Source organism: Anolis carolinensis, unplaced genomic scaffold (assembly GCF_035594765.1).
Source record: "Anolis carolinensis isolate JA03-04 unplaced genomic scaffold, rAnoCar3.1.pri scaffold_11, whole genome shotgun sequence".
Lineage (NCBI taxonomy): Eukaryota > Metazoa > Chordata > Lepidosauria > Squamata > Dactyloidae > Anolis > Anolis carolinensis.
In genome coordinates this window covers 18,724,002-18,744,960 of record NW_026943822.1, presented here as the reverse complement: position 1 = coordinate 18,744,960, position 20,959 = coordinate 18,724,002, and the positions used below count along the sequence as shown (strand labels likewise).

General features: G+C 38.3%; 2 protein-coding genes across 3 annotated transcripts in view; one reads left to right on the top strand and one right to left on the bottom strand.

The window, feature by feature from the left end:
* znf609 (zinc finger protein 609) overlaps nucleotides 1–4,200 on the top strand; it is a 53,890-nt gene extending 49,690 nt beyond the window's left edge. For both annotated transcript variants that reach the window (XM_062963491.1, XM_008120716.3), the window contains 4 exons: nucleotides 210–385; nucleotides 659–875; nucleotides 1,145–1,223; nucleotides 2,601–4,200. In XM_062963491.1, coding sequence (XP_062819561.1) covers nucleotides 210–385; nucleotides 659–875; nucleotides 1,145–1,218 — 467 coding nt within the window. In that variant the 3' untranslated portion in view covers nucleotides 1,219–1,223; nucleotides 2,601–4,200. The remainder of the gene's footprint in view (nucleotides 1–209; nucleotides 386–658; nucleotides 876–1,144; nucleotides 1,224–2,600) is intronic.
* Nucleotides 4,201–5,158: 958 nt separating this feature from the next.
* On the bottom strand, nucleotides 5,159–19,109 carry oaz2 (ornithine decarboxylase antizyme 2). The gene is given in 5 exon segments (NM_001291895.1): nucleotides 5,159–7,658; nucleotides 8,650–8,735; nucleotides 10,842–11,017; nucleotides 12,259–12,416; nucleotides 18,800–19,109. Coding segments are annotated over 5 exon segments (570 nt in total). The 5' UTR covers nucleotides 18,820–19,109; the 3' UTR covers nucleotides 5,159–7,527.
* Nucleotides 19,110–20,959: the final 1,850 nt, after the last annotated feature.

The following is a 20,959-nucleotide window of genomic DNA, read 5'->3' as shown; positions in this document are numbered from 1 at the left end:
ACTTATAATTTTGTAAAAAAAAAAAAAAAAGGTTTTCCAGCTCTTAAGGAATGTGTGTGTATGTGCAACTCTGTTGTAAACTTTGCTCCACCACCAAGCCTCTGGACAGTCCTTTCAGTTTCAAGGATTTGAGAAATGACTATCTCTTTGAGTAGCCTGCTCTTCCGCTGGGACAAATAGGAAGACCCTGATTGGCATCTCCTCCACAGGCTCTTACCTGCCCTCCAGCTACTCCTTCTCCCCTTACGGCAGCAAATCCTCTGGGAACGAGGAGAGCGAGAAATCACGAGCCAGCCCTAGCATTGGCTGCAAGTCCAGCTCCGAATCGAAGGCTTTGGACATCTTGCAGCAGCATGCCAGCCACTACAAGAGCAAATCCCCAACGGTGAGTGGTGAGCTTGGAAGAGAAAAGTCATGTATATTCTATAATGTTGATTATGTCAACCTATAGGCTGAAAAGGTTGTACTTTCTAAGCTGGCACTGAGTCATTAGAGTTTTTTTACTGGGAGGGAAGATGGAGAATGTTATATGTAAATAGGTGGAAAAAAGCTCTTACTAACCTGGAGAATTGAATTTGGCCCTCCTTGCTAAGCAGCTGACTTCCACACACCCTGGTGCAAATTCACACTTTGGAGTGTCTGTCTGGTTATTTTACAGATAGGCGAAAAGGCCTCTCAAGAGCGCAGTGGCTGCGGGGTGGGAGGAAGCAGTGCGGGCTGCAGTGGTGTAGGGGTAGCCGGCAGTACTGAGAGAGGCAGCGTTGACCGGCCCCGCTCCTCTCCTTCACAGCGTCTGATGTCCACGCATCACCACCACCACCACCTGGGCTACTCGCTGCTACCAACTGCCCAGTACAACCTGCCCTATGCAACAGGTAGGAGCAGACCAGAAATTTGGCAGTGTTCCTTAAGGAGAAGGGAAATGAAATCCATGGTCCCAGAATTGTTGGGTGATGGTGTCTGAGGCCATGCCAAAACTGGATAGTTTTTGCCTCTGTCATTCACATTTTCACAGGTATTGTCTGTGATGCATTGTGAAATGTCCTCACTATAAGTTCGAACTGGTACTATGCTGCAGGTCGCTTGGGCATCTTTACCTGTGGCCTCATGTTCCATTGTGCACCGTAATTCTGCTTCCCTGCAGGTCTCTCATCTACCGCCATTGTTGCCAGTCAGCAAGGCTCTGCTCCTTCCCTATATCCCCCGCCCCGGAGGTGAAAGTGGTAAGGATGTCCTCTGGGCCATTGGTGTGGGAAGAGGAGTGTGTTGGGACAAAGGGAGGCATTGCCATATAGTATTTCAGCCAGAATGGGTCTCTTTCTAATGTCTGAAATAGTACACTGTAGTATATACCTATGGATTTGTAACTAGATAAGTACCCTAAGGGCACCAGATTCTGTCTGTTCTTGGAAGCTGGGAAGGGTTGTCCTTGGTTGGTTAGTATTTTAAGGTGAGACCACCAACAAATACCAGGTATTGTAGGCTCTGTTTCAGAGAAAGGCAATGGAAGTCCTATGAAAATTCTAGCAGTGCCCCTAGAATTTTGCCTGAGTCCTTTTTGCATATACAGTAGAGTCTCACTAATCCAAGCTAAACGGGCCAGCAGAAGCTTGGATAAGCGAATATCTTGGATTATAAGGACTGATCAAGGAAAAGCCTATTAAACATCAAATTAGGTTATGATTTTACAAATTAAGCACCAAAACTTCATGTTATACTACAAATTTGACAGAAAAAGTAGTTCAATACGCAGTAATGTTATGTTGTAATTACTGTATTTACAAATTTAGCACCAAAATATCACGATATATTGGAAACATTGACTACAAAAATGGCTTGGATTATCCAGAGGCTTGGATAAGCGAGGCTTGGATTAGTGAGTACTGTACCATATTTCTTCCCAGTTAAAGCACAGAGCTGTATCAATCTCCAGTTAGGACTACAAGCAGTCTCCAAGTTGCATACAAGATAGGATCTGTAGATTTGTTCTTAAGTTGAATTTGTATAACTTCAGACAGCTACCTTTTAAAGTGTAATTCCAGCCAAATAAATAAATAGCTTTAGACAGCATAGGGAAGGATTTACACCCCTATGGTGTTTGTTTTGCTGTCTGTGCCCCTTTTTAGAAAATTTCATCTCACTTTCTGTTGCTGTGATACCTGGATTTTGAAAAAAATGGGTTTGTTGTGGAAAAAAGAATTGGAGGAAAACTTTAATGGCAAGACCTTTTCCCCATGATAACTCGTTCAGGAGTGAATTTTTCTTCTGAGTGGTAGATTTCTGTCACTACCTGTTGTCTCACCCATTAACTAGGAGTCATTTGTAGGTCGAATGTTTGTAACTTAGAGACTGCCTGTATATTGAAAATATTCAAGTTGTGTAATAGCTATGAAAATTACATGGAGTGCAGATTTCATCTCTTCTTTGTTAGAGGTATCTACTATGGGCAGCCTTCCAAGTCCACCTGCCTCTCCATTTGGGGATAAAAAGATTACTTACTGGTTGAACTCTTCTAAGCCCTAATTTCCATTGTTCTATCTCCCCCCTGTGGCTGACTCTCAGACTGCTAGCACTGTGTTGTATTTCTCTTTTTCCAACAGGGCACAATGTGATCGGGATAACCTAGGCTATACCAAGCCATGTGACTGGCTCACATGAGGACGCATTGGGAATTGCATTAGACATCAGTTGAATGGTGTTGATTGTTCTGCTTGATGATCCTGCCGTAATGTGAGGCAGACTCTGCCCCTTCCCCTGTTGAACCCAAGCTGAACTCCCTATGTTTTTGAGTTGTGGAGCTGGAACTTGCAGAAGTATTTATTCACCTGACTTGGGGTTAACTGGCTGATTTCCAGAACTCCTCTGGAGCAGGGACATTGTGGTGGCAAGCCGTGCGGTGTGGCACCACAGGTGCCTTGGAACGCTGGGAAGGGAAGGCACGTTAGCCCTGGACTCTTGTCCACGACTCTTCTGCTCCTGAGCTACACCCGAGATAGATACTCCAGGTTTGGCCGAAGTTGAAGAGAACATCCAGATTGTGTATTTTTACTAGTGATGAGTTTTTCCTCAGCACAAGCAGGTAGGCAGACTCCAGCAATGACAATAGGAAAAAGATGATTTCTCCCACTTCCTACTGGCTTGAGAAATGGGCTGTGCAGGACATGGGGTAAAGATGTGTATCTTGGGATGAATTGAAGCCAACCATGTGCTCCACTGTCGAGAACAATGCAGAAACCTTTTGTAGCACTTTGCCTCTGGGACTGTGGCTTCCTCGTGTGCCCTGAAAAGCCCGCTCTTCCATTGGCTGTTTTTTTCTAACATCTCTCCCTGCTGGCAGGACTTGTGTGTTGCAAACAGCAGACACTACTTTGCTGTACAGCACAACATATACATTCAGTTCTGCATCCAGCTGGGCCTTTCTGCAGGCTGGCCCTGCTGCTGCTGGGATGGATTTCCAGTCCACCGCTGCCGAATCGCCTTGCCTCACTCGGCTGGAAGACTGCTGGCTGCCTATCTTCCCAAACCCCTCCCACTGAACAAAACCTCGTGTTTCCAAACGAAGAGAGCATGCAGATGGGGCTAGATGGACTTCAAGCATGCAATTCTTCATTCTCTACAGTTTCAAGACTGTCTTTTCTTAGCAGGCAGTGAACAGGTGGATCCTGGGGCAGCGAGAGTGAAGTGGGAGAGCTCTTGGTCTTGCTGAAAAGAAATGAAGAAAAGTAGTCCTAGTAATTAACTGGCTGCTAACCCATACAAATCTTCTAGAGCTGCATGTTCTACTAATGTAGGACATCTGTAATGTTGGCCTGAGGCAGCGGTTGACCTGTGGCCAAATGCCCCGCCGCTGTGGGCTCTGAGACACGACTGAGGAGGAAGGACAATCCTGGCATCATCATGATGGTCAGTTTCTTACCCCAACTCCTTTCCAGCGTTCTCATGAAGCTGCTAGTTGAAACTGCCCGTCTTCATAGGAATGTCCTTCCCCTTTTTTGCAGGGTAGTCACTTCTAATAGCAACTGAGAGGGGTCTTGTTTGCCCTATCTAGCCAAGCGAGGAGCAGCAGCAGCAGGTGCAGTATTTCTGTCCCAACAATGCAAGTCTCCAGCTCTCTTTCTGTTCCTGTCTGTATGTACGTTGTGTGAGGCCACCCTCTGCCTCTTGGATTTTGTATATATTGTAAAAAGGAATTGTTTGAAACTTGTCTTTGTTATTTCTTTCTCAGCCTGGGGTATCTTACATCTCCATACAACTAAAAATCCTTTTCTTCTAGAAGCTATCTTAGGATGGGAAGGGGAAGAGAGGTTTGTTGGCCTTAATTTGACTGCTGTCCTCTCATTATTTTAAAACACCCAGTGATTTGACTCCAGGAAGGAAGTGTGCTGCATTGTCTTATCTCCTTTTCTACTCGAGACGCCTCCCATGAACTTTCTGTCTATAGAAGCTGCCTTTATCAATTCAGCAAGAAATAACACAAGAAAAACTGCGCTTTGGCCTGGGAGTTTTAGAAACTGCCTTGAAGAATACTTTTAAAAGACAAATTGATGAACTTGAGGAGTCAGGCAGGCATACTAGGGCAAGACATGTACACCCCTCTAACAAGGTGAAATAAGGAACCAAGTATTCATAGTATTAGTGGCAAAACATTGATGATGAGCCTGCTGTATGAAGAGGGGTGCGATGCCCGTTTGATCGTAATGGAGGAAGTGACCTTCATTCCTACTACTTTTAAACTAAATGGAGCAGGTAGAATACAAAACTGCCCCACCTGCATTGTCCCACCATGGTGTGGAAACTGTATGTCGTCTGTTGAAGAGCAGGCTGAATGTGCTTCTACTGAAGATCCGCAGTTCCCCTCAAATGATTTTTTTGGGATAAGCACAAGACTTAAATACCATGGAACTTACTTAAATCCCAACTATAATCTCTTGTGTGGTGGTAGCTGTTAATGGTGAGTCCCAGTTTAACTGAGCACCTAATGGATGAATTAAAAGGAAATGTGATTCATTTTGATACTATCCTTTTTAAAATAGATATTGTGTGTCTTCAGTGTAGGTCTTAATAGGAAATGGGCAAAAGGCTGTGGAGGAAATAATGCTAATCGGAAGTGCTTTTTCAACTAGAAAGCTGCTTCTCTGCATAAAGGCAATGTAGGAAATTTTGGTGCACCCTTTAATGCCATTAATGGAGGAAATCGTAAACAAGCAAAGCATGTTCCTTCTCCTGTATCGCAAGATGCGCATGATGCTGGCTAAAACCAGCTACGCCAAACATCTTATTAAATAAGGAAATGTCTTTAAAGCTGCAAACCCCCCCCCCCCCCCCCCAAACTATCATCTTTAGGGGTCATACCTGGGATTTGTTTTGTGGTGTTTTTAATAAGGAAATAGGAACTGATTGAATTCCACAGTTAAAGCCAGCAGTGTTAGTGCAAGAAAAGAAAGTATTGAAAGTGTTATACAAGATGTATGATATCCTAGCTTTAAAAAATACAAAGGAACAATGATTCATAGCAGCTAGTTTTGTTGTATAAAGACAAAATATGTGTCTCCCCTTTTAGCTTACTGCACGTATGTCAAACTAAGGAGGAAACATTTTTGGTTACAAAAGATGTGGGGAATCAGAACAGTAGGTAGCCATTTTTACAAGGGAAGGGACTATTGAGACATTTAAAAGTTTTCCGCTTTACCCCAGGAGCTAGAATTGCCCTTAACAGAAGGCTCCCCTCGAGCTGCACTGGATTTCGTGGGAGAACTGTTCCTCTAATAAGCACATCTTCCTATTCTGTTCTAGGAGTAAAGCAGGGCAAGCCACTGCTTGATTTAAGTTTCTGTATATTTGTTGCTATGCCTACTGATCTTAATACGTATCTGGGGATGGGATAGAACGGATTACAGTAAATGCTGCTAACACATTGCGCCAGGACCAGAAAAATCGTCAAAGGTAAGAAATAATCTTGCCTGAAACACTGGAGAGCCACTCCAGCTCAAAGTTTGCAATAGGGGATGGCCTCTGACAGTGTAAGGTGGCTACATTCCGAAGTACTCATAAGTAAATCATAAGACAGCATTATTTGGATCATTCTTTAAAATGATGGTATCAGTTCTGCTTCGGGACTGGAAGAGAACAGGTTCTTCCATTTATTTCTGTACTACTCCCATCCTCTTCCTACTGTTATTTCATTATATCAATCATGATTAAAAAGACACTCCTCAACTGTACAGTGAGAAACATACTGATTAGTCCTAGGTGACCTCTGATGAGAGAATTTAAGTCTAATACCTGGGACAATAGCAACACAAAGTAACAGCTGTTGATTTTGCACAGATGTTCTAGGCTGCACAGTTTTCTTTTTAGCAATAGGAATTACTCGCATTAAGCATTAATGAGAATGACAAACCAATACAGATAAGGCCTCTTTTTACCACTTTCAGATAACACTATAAGAACCACATCAGTAAATAAGACAAACAAAAGTGTTGGAATTGTATATTGTGAAATTTGAAGGAACTGACTGTTCAAAGAAAGATAAGCATGATAGCTGTCATCTAATATCCAAAACAAGACTACTTAGGGAAAGATGTGACACATGGAATTTCAACCACACAAACTACTTTTAGGAAGAGTTTTCTGAAACAGCCTGCCCTTGGTATTATGGGGCTTAGTTCACAGTGAAACAGCATAGGACTGAAGACTAAGAACAGCAAAGCACGAGATCAGATTGTTGCCTATAAGCACTCTGGGAACCATTGGCTGCACGGGCATCCATCAGAGCTTCTGGGGAGCTAGACAGGTGAACTTCTCTTCCCTCACTTATCTCAATGCTTCCCATGTTTATACCCAAAAGATTATAATACAGGGACCGAAGAAATAACTACCACAATCCCTGAAAGGCTTGTGTAGCTCATTCTTGAAAATCAAGGGGCAGCTTTACTTGTTTATTGCCCCTATTAACTGGAGGCTGTTCTGAAGCAGTGTTAATAACATAAGAAAACAAAAGAGCACAAAAGCTTTTCAGAAACCCACGGTTGGTTACCCCAGTGGTGCCACCTACAGTTTGCTAACAAGTGTTAATTTTCCTCACAGCTCTACACTCAGAGCATGTCTGCTGCTTAAGAGCCTACGTATAAATATACAGTTATTGAAAATGAAAGCCCAATAATGAAATGAACAGAAAGCCCAATGTTAAGGAGGCTTGCCCCTCTCTTCGCCTGCAGGCTCCTTGCCCAGCGCGTGGCTGGACTCGGCATGCCTCCACTAGGCTAACCAGCAGACCACAGAGCTGCGTATGAAAGGGCTCCATTTATCTTCCGTTTACTATTGTGCGATTACATGTGCAGACTTTATATTATTCGCTAGGTAACACATTTCAATGGAAAAGTCAACTCAGAAGATATACAGGTCACTCTAACAATAAGTAATGCAGTTTCAGTCCAGAAGAATTTTGTTTTTCCTTTCCTCAGGAGAGTTTTAGCCCCCTCTTGTCTCTGACGCATGTCCAGGTCCCAATGACGTGCTGCGCTCCGTCTAATCATCCTCAGACGAAACCTGATCCAGGGGGTACACCATGAACAACACATCAGGCCGCAATGGGACACAGGGGTGGCCAGGCCTCACAATTTCAAAGCCCAAAAAACTGAACGTCTTCAGTAAAGGAGCTGTAAAGATAGAGTGGCATGGTCAGGCAGGAAGAGACCTCGGCTACAACCACATCAATGCAAAAACCATGAATTTTAATGGATGTTGTCTTTTTCATTAAGCTAAGGGTTCTGCAAATCTTGCCCAATCCTAAATTTCCTTTGCATCTTAATTGGCTTGCCTAGCGTATGCTGTAAAACCATTGGGCAATTGTTGCATCCTACCAATTAGGCTCTTAGTGGTAGTGTTCTCAACCAATCTGAAGAACTGTACTAGAAGAGACAATGTAGCTTTACACTCAATCTGAAAACTTCCCCAATTTAATAATCTGTATATTAAGGTAGTTTTGGAAGATAAAAGAGCTGGTGGAAAAGCCCAGTTCACTTAAAACATCCTTGAAACAAAATAGTCATGGGGTATTAAGCCAAGCAGCTGAAAAAAGAAAGCTGCTTTCTTTCCATTTCAACAACAGAATATTTGTATTTTCACTAGAAACAATTTGCACTCAAACAGACTACTGCGGGCCCTCGTTATTCACTGGGGTTTGGTCCCAGAAACCACTGTGGATACCCAAATCCATGTATACTCAATTCCCATTATATATAACAATATTGCAAAGGGGTGTCTCATATAAAATGACATGATCAAGTTTTGCTTTTGAGGTTAAATTTTTAATTTCAAGTCATAGATGGTTGAATCTGTGGATACATAGGATCGCCGATACCTAGAAAAAGCTTCACTTTTTTTAAAAAAATGAACAGGATTATACATTTACTTATGCTACATTTCACTTATTCATTCAAGTGCATATGGAGCCTTCTAAGACCCGAACTGAAGTTACTAGACTTGGCATGGAATCTTGCAACTTCAAATGACCTAGGTACTAGTCTAGCATGTTTTAAGACTTCTGGAAAAGCTATTCCACAAAATGACACACATGCAGACTCCACTTACTAATGGGCAATCTTCATCTTTACATAGAAGAATAAGGTTGACGTTTTAAGTGCTTACCTCTGTCTTCTCTGCTTTTTCGGAAGCAAATAAAGACATAACTTGCTTTCATCTTTTCTTCAGCAAATTCCAACAGTGCTAATAATCTGTCAACAGGGAAGAAGAGAGCACATCCCATTGAGGCAACCTGTTATAGATAACTCTTTAAGCCAACTGAATTTGTCTTGAGCTTGATGGCTTTTGCCATTGGTAGTGTTGATTTTCAGGAAAGGAGTACTAAGAAGAAAAAGGCAGGCTCAATGTGAGCGTTTGGGTAGGGATAAGAAAAAGCTGGGCAGAAATATTGGAACACTTGCAAAACGCACACTAAGACCACATCCAATGTTGTTAGTGGTGCTTAGATGTGTATCTTTGCCATTCATTATCAGGATTTCATTATATTTCTGTAACATAGCTATTTGGAAATGCATGACAGATTGATGAAGCATCTCAGTCTATCTATTGAGATTGACAGAGTTTAATGACAGAAAGAAGAATGAATGAGCACCATGTCAACGAAAAGTGAAGACATTCTAAACTGTAAGACAATTACGTAAGTTTAAAAAACTGGTGTTTATCACCTCAGTCCCATCGCTGCACTTGATCACAGGTAGGCAAAATACTCCTGAGACAATAGGTACCTCCTATGATAGTTTTTCCAGCTCCCAAGTCTTCCCATAGTGTCCCCCCCCCAATTCCTCCAAAGCAATTGCATTTCCAGGAATCCTGGGCTTTCAAAGGGAACTGTTTAATATTTTCCCCAAAAAAGTAAAAGAAGATTTCTCATTTTGAAGAGATTTCTATGGGGATATTTTTGGCCACAGGGTTCCAGGATCAGATATTCAGTCCTGGATCTGCCTCGGTTGCTCATAACTCTTGACCAGAGTTTTTTTTTACTTTAGATCTAGTAAGGAGCACTGAAAAATAAGGCTTCAATCAATCCCTAATGAAGCAGTGGCTTCAAGACTGGAAAGAAACAGCAGGCAGAGATTAACTTGGGATTTTGTTAATATGATAATGATCAATTTTAATTATAAACGCCAAGCAGCTTATTTTAGCTATCTAAAAATAATCAGTTATGCAACTATACTTAAGCCATGCTGTGACAGTATAAGTACTGTCACTAAGAATGGTGGTGAGGGATGAATGAGATGAAACATTTATAGAAAGGAAAGGCACCAACTGATGTAGCTATGAAATATAATACACTGTGTTAACTTTGAATATCAAATCATTATGTATTAGTAGAGCAGCTCCCACTGGTGCAGACACACTAAGATTCCAAATGTGGAAAGCCTCTCTTTTAACATTTGCAGATCTGTACAGACAAATAGAGGCTGCCCCAAATCTCCTGCACAAAAGCCCAGGATGGCTCAGCATCATCTCCAAACTTGCTTCCTTCAGCCAAGCACAAAAGCCAGTATATCCTTCTAGTCCCTTCAGTGGTCATCTCAAAAAGGAGAAGCTGTGGCTTCCATTCCAAAGAAGTCAGGATGGAAAGCAAAGGGATTTTTAATTTAAGCCCAAACTTTCATGTACATTTATAACGAAAGACAATCAAGTCCTTAAAAAGCACCTGGGAGAAAAAAAGGGAAAATGTGTTCTGTTATTTAGCCTGGAATAGGAGCCAGGAATAGGCAACTTTTTTAAAAAACTCAAGAACTCTTCCCTCAAAGTAATATGTGTTTGAGCATTTGACTATAGTTCAAATTTTCAGCAGGCAAGTCACACTCAGCTTCAGAAGGCAACAAAGGCAAACCCTGAGCAAATTTGAGAAAACCCCAAAATATGCTCGTTATAGTTCACCATAAGTTGGAAACACTGCCATTATTACCACAACAATATGTTGGGGGATTGCAGAATGATTGCTTTTTCCTCTTCCTTCCATCCAGTGCATGCCAAGGGAAGGACAGACTGCTCTTGTCCCAGGTCTGCAATGAGCAATTGCAGAAGGCTTCCAGTAGCGGACGACAGATTACAAGTCGCCTGGCCAACACTGATAAGTTGGCATATATACAGGTTAAACTGGATGTAAGCTGCTTCCCAACTGTTTTTCCTTAACTTCCTATGTCAGCAATGGTGCACTTGAGCTTGTACTTTGTTTTTTTTTACACATAAAATATTTAATTTATAACTATCATATTGAATACTGGACCACACAGTTACTCGCACAGATGTTTCAAGATGGAAGCCAAAAGCAATTTGATTCTTACCCTTCTTTACTCCCATCAGCTAATAAACCATCAGGGATTTCCACAAAAAGACTCTGATTGGATAGCACTGCATCCCAGGTGGAGATCTTTACTTCCGTAACTTTGTACTGGAAGTGGACAATGTGTGGCTTCCCATCGTGCACTGGAAGATCTTGGTTAACAGTGAGCTTCTCATCCTTTGAGGATTATAGGAAGAAAGAAAAACAATCATTAAAATATGGGAAGAGCTAGTAAGCATCAACATGTCAAGTCACTCATCAGCATTGTTATGCGGAATGACATCTACTGATATGTTAATAAAGCTCATGCCAGCAATGTTTCCTTCAATGAGAAAGTTTATATACAATAATATACTAGCTACACATATCGCATGCATAGGTTCTCCTAGAAGCAGTAACTAATGTGCATGAGCACAAAACTCATTTATCAAAGATATGGAGCATATTTCTCAAATCGAAAGTTCTGCCTTCTAAGCTATATCCAGTTAGATATCCAAAACAATTTTGAAAATTACGGTTTGGAAGATGTCATATAGTCTAAAGAAGGAGTGGGGAACCTCTGGCTCTTTTCAATTCCCAATTCTCATAAACCTCAACCAGCATATTCTATGTTAATGCAAGTCAAAGGTTTTCAAACCCCTCTCTACATAAACCCATTAGGACTTAAATCAGAGTTTGGCAAATTGTATCCCTTTAAAGATTTTTGCACTACAACTCCCATCAGTCCAAGCCAACATAGCAAATGCTGAGAGATGCAGTCCACCAACATCTGAAAGGCCATTCATTCGCTCCTCCTCTAAATCAAAGCCATGTTTCCAGAAAAATTATGAGCCTTATGTATAGAGAATTGCACAAGGAATGGCTTAAACACAAGTATGGGCACGTTATCCATACCAGTTGCCTCTTGCATTCTGGGCAAAAAGGTGCACAGATGCCCAGCTTTTCCAGGTTCTCATTTGCAGCACTGGAAGCAATCCTTTTCTCTCTTTTCCTGGCTATAAAGTCATTGGAACCTTGTCCTGCAATTCTTTATGCCAGTTTGCAAATGTTATGAAACAAAAGCTCTGGGGAGAAAGGTGGTTGTGTGGTTATTTAGAGCAATCCAGATTGAGAACTAGAACAGGACCTTGTTTGCTCTGTTATAACTGATCCAAATTAGTACCACTAACTTGGGGCAGAGTGGCATTTCGCTCGGATTCCTACCTTGTTGTACTTTTAAAAAGCCATCACAATAACACTGAAGACTTTAAGAAAGAATACCATGATGTCCATTAAAGCATTCTTATTTTGGACTGTAAGCATATCCTTCAAAAATAGGTCTTGTTCAATAACATTCAGAGGACATCAACATCCCTATGAATGGGAAGACCACCCCTTGTAAATGGCAATTAAATGTGTGGAGATACAACTGGACTCACCTTATATATCAAAGCTGAGAGAGAAGGATCCCTGCCAACCCCTCGCCCACCGGGGATCTTCGACAGTGGGTGAGGGGCATCAGGAGCACCACAGAGGCCCTGGGACAATGTGCCTGCAGCACTGTAGTTGGGGGCAGTTACTCAAAGGCAAAATACTACTGGAAGAAGAAACAGCAGTGGTTAGGTTTTGAATGCCTTCCAGATTTCAGCTCAATAATCAAGGAAGTGCAAGAATCTTCTATCGTAACCTGGCAGTAACACACTTGGGAGGGTCACTGTCAGGTAAAGGGAAGAAGAGAATCCTACTGTTGAAGGAAGTATACAAAGCCACTTTTCTACTGGCAGGAATCCCAGATAACCAAGAAAACATAATTAAATGTGTTTTTCAACAAACAACCAAAACATAGGGACAACGTCTGGAAGAAGTAGAGTTAAGTTTACAGTATCCTAAAAGGGACAGGCAAATGCTGGTACACCGAATATCATAATACAATATTGTAATGCATGGGTAGCACAAGCAAACTTATCTGACTTATATGTGGTTCCCTCTCACTGGAAATATATGAGGAAATGGGATAGGAGATTAGGTAATTTCCTGGACTTTAGGTGTTATTCCTGGGTTACATTCCAGATGTGGGAGTCGCTTGAAACCCCTAATGGGTACTCTAAGAGGTGGCTGTGCAAATGAACAGACAACTGATTCAACAAGATGCACATTGAAGGAGCTCTACATACTTAACACATAACCTTATAACAGAAAAATCAAGAGAATAAGAGTTGCTGTTGTGAAGAAGTTGTTTTCATGCAATAGACACTAGATTCTTTGTTGGATTAACTTATCTTTGGACTCTTCTATGGGTTTTTTAAAAGAGCTGCTTCCTCCAGCATCTGATGTGGTTCTGAAGGTTCTCATAATCCAAGTTCAACCGCTCATTCCCAGTTTTGACATAGCAAATTTGCAGAACATACTTTTATAAATAGTCAATCCAAATTAATTACATATAGGATTCTGTGTGTGGTCTGTCACATTCAAAATTGGTTTCTCAGATCATTTTGTACTGTGCTGCAATAGGCTTCTGTCTAAAAACCCCCTAAACCAGTTCCCACATGTCTATGCTGAAGAGAATGGCACATTAAAGCACTGAGCTAAAGATTCAACAAGTTTCAGCTAAAGAGGCACTCTAATGTGCTGACTTTACTGATTTCCAATACTGGAGTTCCAAGTTAGCATAGTCCTGAGGAGGAAAGAAAATTCTTGACCTGTAGCAAGGGCTTGCTGAATATAAAGACATGGATACACTCCATGATGCAAAATAGCATTGCCTTATATTTCTCTATACCTTCAACTCCATGTAATTGAGTCTGTCATTTATATTCAAACAGATATGCATGAGAGCAGAAATATTTTTTTCATCTAGGTGCAAAAGCGAGAACTGATAACCAGCCAAAGTATTAAAATAGAAAAACAACTACCAATCTATAACTATGCAAAAATCTTTTTAAAAAGCAGTGATAGTTTACTATGCTAAATGCAATGTTTTTATAACAAGTATGCTTTTAGAAATGAATCTGAAACTAGTTTGGTCTTCCACTTTGAAAAGAGAGTGACATATGCAAAGCTGAGGTTCATAAACACTGCACGGCATGTTAAGAAGATCACTATAACCCACACCCCTTGTGCTGACCTGATTTTTAGACCACTGGATAGAATTACTTCACTGTTTATGTAACAGTAAAGGCCTTGAATGGATTTTCAGAACTTCTTGATGAATGTCTTACTTACTTGTACCCATATAGTCAGACTTATCCATTAATCAAAGCCCTGGATATTTTGTGTTAAGCTAAATAATTTTAAGTTTGGAGATTTTTTTTTCCTGAAATTTCAGTTGCTGTTTACAGCTCAAACTAAGCTAAGAACTCCTTCCCTGTAACATCTATTAAAAAAAAAAGCCTTCCTGTCTGGCAAGCTACTGATATGTTTAAAAACACACATTGCTAGCGTAAGGGACAATTTTCAGCATTTACAGCCAAGATGACAAAAATTTTACTAACCAGTCTGACATTAGAAATTAATTTTACTTAGAAATTCTTAAAAGTCAGAATTGAATTTCTGAAAATTTTCTAAAAGGAATTTTAATAAGCAAACATGCACTTTTAGGGAATCTATGTGGTGTAAGAAGTATACAGTGTAAACAGCAGTTTGGGTAATGGGTTTAGAGTTTAGAGGGTTTAGAGGATGGCTATGAACAGCTGGTGAGAAACCTGTATTATGATCACATGTCAGAACGCCGATTTCAAATTCCTACACTGTTATGAAGCTTATTTAATGACCCCGTGTAAGTCTAAACCTCTCCACAAAATAGTTGCATAATAATTATATATGCTCTGTAAATTGAATTGTAAAGTTTGTTCCCAGTACCTCCTCTTTAAATGAAACTTTCCTTTGAAATCTGACTTTGAAGTGAGCGATCTCTCTGCAAACCCCACTATTTCAACAGAAACCAATCATTCAAAGTTTCCCCTGACATCTTAAAGGGAGAGCAAACAATATACACTATTATTTCCCTGCCAGGTGACAGTTGTTTTGCCATTTGTTCCCTATGTGAGTTATTGGGCACTTCCATCACAGCTCAGAAAATGGTTGGGAGCACCATTGTTCAACCTGAGGGCAGGCTTGTGATACATATGAAACATGGGTGGATCAAGCTAAATACTGGTCAAAAATGAATAACCTTCCAGCAAGGAATTGTCAGAGCCAGCTTTCATACTTTTAACACATTTTAAGAAATCATGTGTATGTTACCAAGTTTGTTTGTATAGTTATCCTAATTTTTGGAGCATTCCTTCTGTATTAATAAATATATTCAATCACAATATTTGTAAATAACCCCAGGAGCATTACTCTCTTTGGTCACTCTTAGCAGATTATGCTCTACTAGTTTGGAGGATATCTCCTAATATTTTAACAACTGCAACAATGAAACAGTTTGCTCTTCCCACTAAATTAGGCTGCAGGGATGATGAAAGCCCAAGGGAAAAGGAGCGTCTTTTACTTGGAAAAGCTTTGTGCTTAGCTTTGATTCTAAAAACAGACATTGTTTGAGCCATGTGTTGAGAGAAAAGGCACCTTGTTCTTTAATTCTGTTATGTCTACCTCTACCAAGTTTTGGCCCATCACTTGTTTTTGAGTCATGTTTTTGCACATGATCCAATGTTCAAGTCAGGATTTTTCACACAAATCCCAACATGCACACCCCATTCACTCAAGAATCTTGCAAAAGAGAAATCCTGGAAGATCCTAGATGCTTGAAGCTTGTCTGTTGATCTTTGCCAACACAGGAAACACTAAGAAAAACAAAGTCCTTCAGAAGCTATGACATTAGTACACGACAAGCCTATACCTATGGTATTTCCTGAGAAGGAAGCTCTGTAGAAAATATTCACTATCCACCATTTAATGCCCAAAAAATCTTACTGGATTGCAATGCATGAATGTGTATTCTACAGGTATCAATTCCAATCAAATATTCTTTTGGACATATTAATATACATATATATACCTTGTGCAAATTTACCTCTCCTTCTCCCTTTCCTTTGCATGTATGCTTTAAGAGCCCAATAAAATTGGGAAGGAACCTCTATACTGATCTCTAAGATCCCAACATGCACAGAATTACAGACCTACTCTTGTTTGCCAACTCTGGACTTGCTGCTTTGTAAACAAACTAGGAGTGGGTCCAGAAAACACTTGATGCTTTAATGGAAGTCTGATGAGGTTTTCATTAGTCTCTTGGTGGAGAAACTACAGGGAATGCGTAATATCTGTTTACAGCTATGCGTAAACAGATATTAAAAACCACACAAGAACTATGCAAAGGGATATCGCTTAACACAGCCTGCTTTCCAATACATACCCGAGGGCAGAGAGGCGTGTTAAAATAACTCTGTCTCTTTCCCATTAAAAAAGGGGGATATTCCAAGGTGACAAAAAAGGTTGCAGAAATAAGACACAAACGTGGGGAGCAAGAAGCCCCTTGGCTATATGGAGCCCTAGTGCTTTTGAAAGTCACCTATAAGCTTGTTGCCTTTTTTTCCCTTTCCATCTATGTTTAGAAAACCTATAAAATGTAAACTCAAAAAGGGAAGTAAATCTTCTTGATTTCAAAGAATTTACTTCCAATGTGGATAGAATTGTAGGCTTACTCTTATTTGCTACTTCTTAATTGTTTCTTTGTAAACAAACCTGATTTTATATTGTTCTTGGTGCAAGCTTGTTTGTCCCCTTTCCCTCTTCGTTTGCCTTTATGTTTTGAAAAGCATATAAAATATATTTTAAAAGGGAAGTAAACCCTTTAAACCTTATAATATTTAATCCAAATGTGCACAGAATTATCGGTTGAATTTGATTGCAAACCTGAGGGGGGTAGGAGACCGTTTTGTTTTTTACTTGTAAAGCATTAGACTCAAAGATAGTAATATATAAATAAACGATGATGACAATAATAATATTGATGACAACAAATATAAACACATCTGAATGGTGTATGTGTGGATTCCTACCCGTTCTCCTTTATTGTGTCCAACCATTTAATTTTATAACTACAGGCAGTCCCAGTTACAAATATCCGACTTATAAAGGACTCATACTTGATATTTTAAATAATTTTACAAATATATATTTAAAATTTCATTATTTTATTTTATAATTTCATTAATTTATTCTCTAATCTTAAAACATTTCTATAATTCTATAATATGTATGCGTACAATTATAATTTTGAGAATTATTTTTTATAATTTTACAAATATATTTTATAATGTGATTTTATTTTATTTTATAATTTCATTTCATAATTTTAAAATGTTTCTATAATTCTATTATACATATACAGTAGAGTCTCACTTCTCCAGCACTCGCTTATCCAACGTTCTGGATTATCCAACGCATTTTTGTAGTCAATGTTTTCAATACATCATGATATTTTGGTCCTAAATTTGTAAATACAGTAATTACTACATAGCATTACTGCGTAATGAACTACTTTTTCTGTCAAATTTGTTGTAAAACATGATGTTTTGGTGCTTAATTTGTAAAATCATAACCTAATTTGATGTTTAATAGGCTTTTCCTTAATGCCTCTTTATTATCTAACATATTCGCTTATCCAACGTTCTGCCTGCCCGTTTATGTTGGATAAGTGAGACTCTACTGTATATGATTTTATAATTTTATTTTATAATTTTAAAATATTTCTATAACTCTAATACATATATATATATATATATGATTTTATAATTTTATTTTATGATTCTAATATATTTCTATAATTCTACAATATATCATTTATAATTTTATAATTATGTTTATAATTATATTATTTTTATAATTTCATTATTTTTTATAACTTTAAAATATTTTCAGTTAATATATATTCTATAATATAGATCATTTATAATTTTATAATTATGTTTATAATTATATTATTTTTTATAATTTCATTATTTTTATAACTTTAAAATATTTTCAGTTAATATATATTCTATAATATAGATCATTTATAATTTTATAATTATGTTTATAATTATATTATTTTTTATAATTTCATTATTTTTTATAACGTTAAAATATTTTCAGTTAATATATATTCTATAATATAGATCATTTATAATTTTATAATTATGTTTATAATTATATTATTTTTTATAATTTCATTATTTTTATAACTTTAAAATATTTTCAGTTAATATATATTCTATAATATAGATCATTACTAATTTTATAATTATGTTTATAATTATATTATTTTTTATAATTTCATTATTTTTTATAACGTTAAAATATTTTCAGTTAATATATATTCTATAATATAGATCATTTATAATTTTATAATTATGTTTATAATTATATTATTTTTTATAATTTCATTATTTTTTATAACTTTAAAATATTTTCAGTTAATATATATTCTATAATATAGATCATTACTAATTTTATAATTATGTTTATAATTATATTATTTTTTATAATTTCATTATTTTTTATAACTTTAAAATATTTTCAGTTAATATATATTCTATAATATAGATCATTTATAATTTTATAATTATGTTTATAATTATATTATTTTTTATAATTTCATTATTTTTTATAACTTTAAAATATTTTTCAGTTAATATATATATATACACACACACATTATATACATATACAGGACAATAGAGTGTCCAGGTCCATCCTATTATTATTATTAGTCATTTCATAATTTTGTATTTTATGCTTATATAAGTCATATTCTGCTATTGACAACCAGCTAAAGAACTAAAAAAAATCCAAATCCGCCATCTCTCGTTCCAGGCCCTCCATAGCTCTCCTCCTCCTCCTCCTCCTCCCCCCTCCCCCTCCCGCTTTGTGTATCAGCATCCGGGTCTTTTCGGGGCCGCCTCACCAAGCAACAAGGCCTCAGAGGCGGCGTCGGCGGCTGAGGCAGGCCCAAGAGAGAAGGTAGGCCCAAGGCGGCGGCCTGCCCGGCTCCAGCCCTACCTGTCCTGGGTGTTTATCATCCTCGGGGCTCGGCAGGACGGACGGGGGTTCGGGAGGAGGCGCTCGCTGTAGGGCCTCACGGCAGCTCCTCCCTTCGCGAGCGCCCAGCACGAACTGACGGCTCAACTAACGCTGCTCCTGCCGCCGCCAATAATAATAATGCCACACGCGGCCCCGCCCACCTCCGCTAACTCATCTACATAACCACGCCCCCCTCTGCTGCCGCCAAGCTGCCTGGGAAACCGGCCCGCTTGGAAACAAAGGCTGGCGGTGGAAGAGGCGCCTGCGTCGAGGACTGCGCAGGCGCATATAGACTCTTTTTTTTCCTCCTGGCCCTTTAAGGGGCGGGGCTTTGAAGCAAAGGCTCTCAAGGTGGAAGCAGGGGTTGTGATGTCACGTGTGAAGTCACTAGAGGAGGTGACACCACATAGAGCCAAAAGCACGCCTATTAGACCAGGTATGGCCAAATTGGGCCCTCCAGGTGTTTTGGACTTCAGCTCCCACAATTCCTAAGCAGCCAGTCTTTGAAGCTGCAAGGCTATTCAATGCTAATCAAAGTGGCCAATGGCAACATTCACACTTGCCTCAAACAGAAAAGAGTTCTTTCTCCCAACCTGGACATCATTCCACAGATATATAAACCCCACTTGCCTAGTTTCCAACAGACCTCACAACCTCTGAGGTTGCCTGCCATAGATGTGGGCAAAATGTCAGGAGAGAATGCTTCTGGAATGTGGCCACACCGCCCGGAAAACTCACAGCAACCCAAACTGAAGGAGTTTCTCGGGGTTAACCTAGCATTATGTGGTTTGTAGTTACTTATACAGTAGAGTCTCACTTATCCAACGTTCTGGATTATCCAACACATTTTTGTAGTCAATGTTTTCAATACATCGTGATATTCTGGTGCTATATTCATACATACAGTAATTACTACATGGCATTATTGCGTATTGAACTACTTTTTCTGTCAAATGTGTTGTATAACATGATGTTTCGATGCTTAATTTGTAAAATCATAACCTAATTTGATGTTTCATAGGCGTTTCCTTAATCCCGCCTTATTATCCAACGTTCTGCTGGCTCGCTTATGTTGGATAAGTGAGACTTTACTGTACTATACTAATATTATAATATACTGTATATACATATAATATTAATAATATTATATGTATATATAATATACAGTGGAGTCTCACTTATCCAACATAAACGGGCCGGCAGAACGTTGGATAAGCGAATATGTTGGATAATAAGGAGAGATTAAGGAGAAACCTATTAAACATCAAATTAGGTTATGATTTTACAAATTAAGCACCAAAACATGTTATACAAATCTGGCAGAAAAAGTAGTTCAATACGCAGTAATGCTATGTAGTAATTACTGTATTTATGAATTTAGCACCAAAATATCATGATATATTGAAAACATTGACTACAAAAATGTGTTGGATAATCCAGAACGTTGGATAAGCGAGTGTTGGATAAGTGAGACTCTACTGTATTATAATATATTGTATATACATATAATATTAATAATATTATATGTATATACAATATAATAATATGATGTAATACAATGTAATAATAATAATACACTATTATAATTGTATATTTATATTACATGTAATATTACTAATAATACTGCAATACAGTCATATACTACAATATAATATATAATGCTTATATAGTGCTTAAATTGTTTTATACTAATAATATACAGTAATAATAATAACTTTATGTATATACAATATAATAATTGACAGGGAGCTCTGGCGTGGACTGGTCCATGACGTCACAAAGAGTCAAAAACGACTGAACAAGTGAGACGACGACAAATATAATAATTGTATATACAATATAATAATATATATGTATATACAATATAATAATATTATGATGTAACACAATATAATAATAATAATACACTATTATAATTGTATATGTATATTACATGTAATATTACTAATAAGATTGCAATACAGTCGTATACTACAATATAATAATATATAATGCTTATATAGTGCTTATATTGTGCTATACTAATAATATACAGTAATAATAATAATATTATGCATATACAATATAGTAATTGTATATACAATATAATATTATGATGTAATACAATGTAATAATAATAATACACTATTATAATTGTAT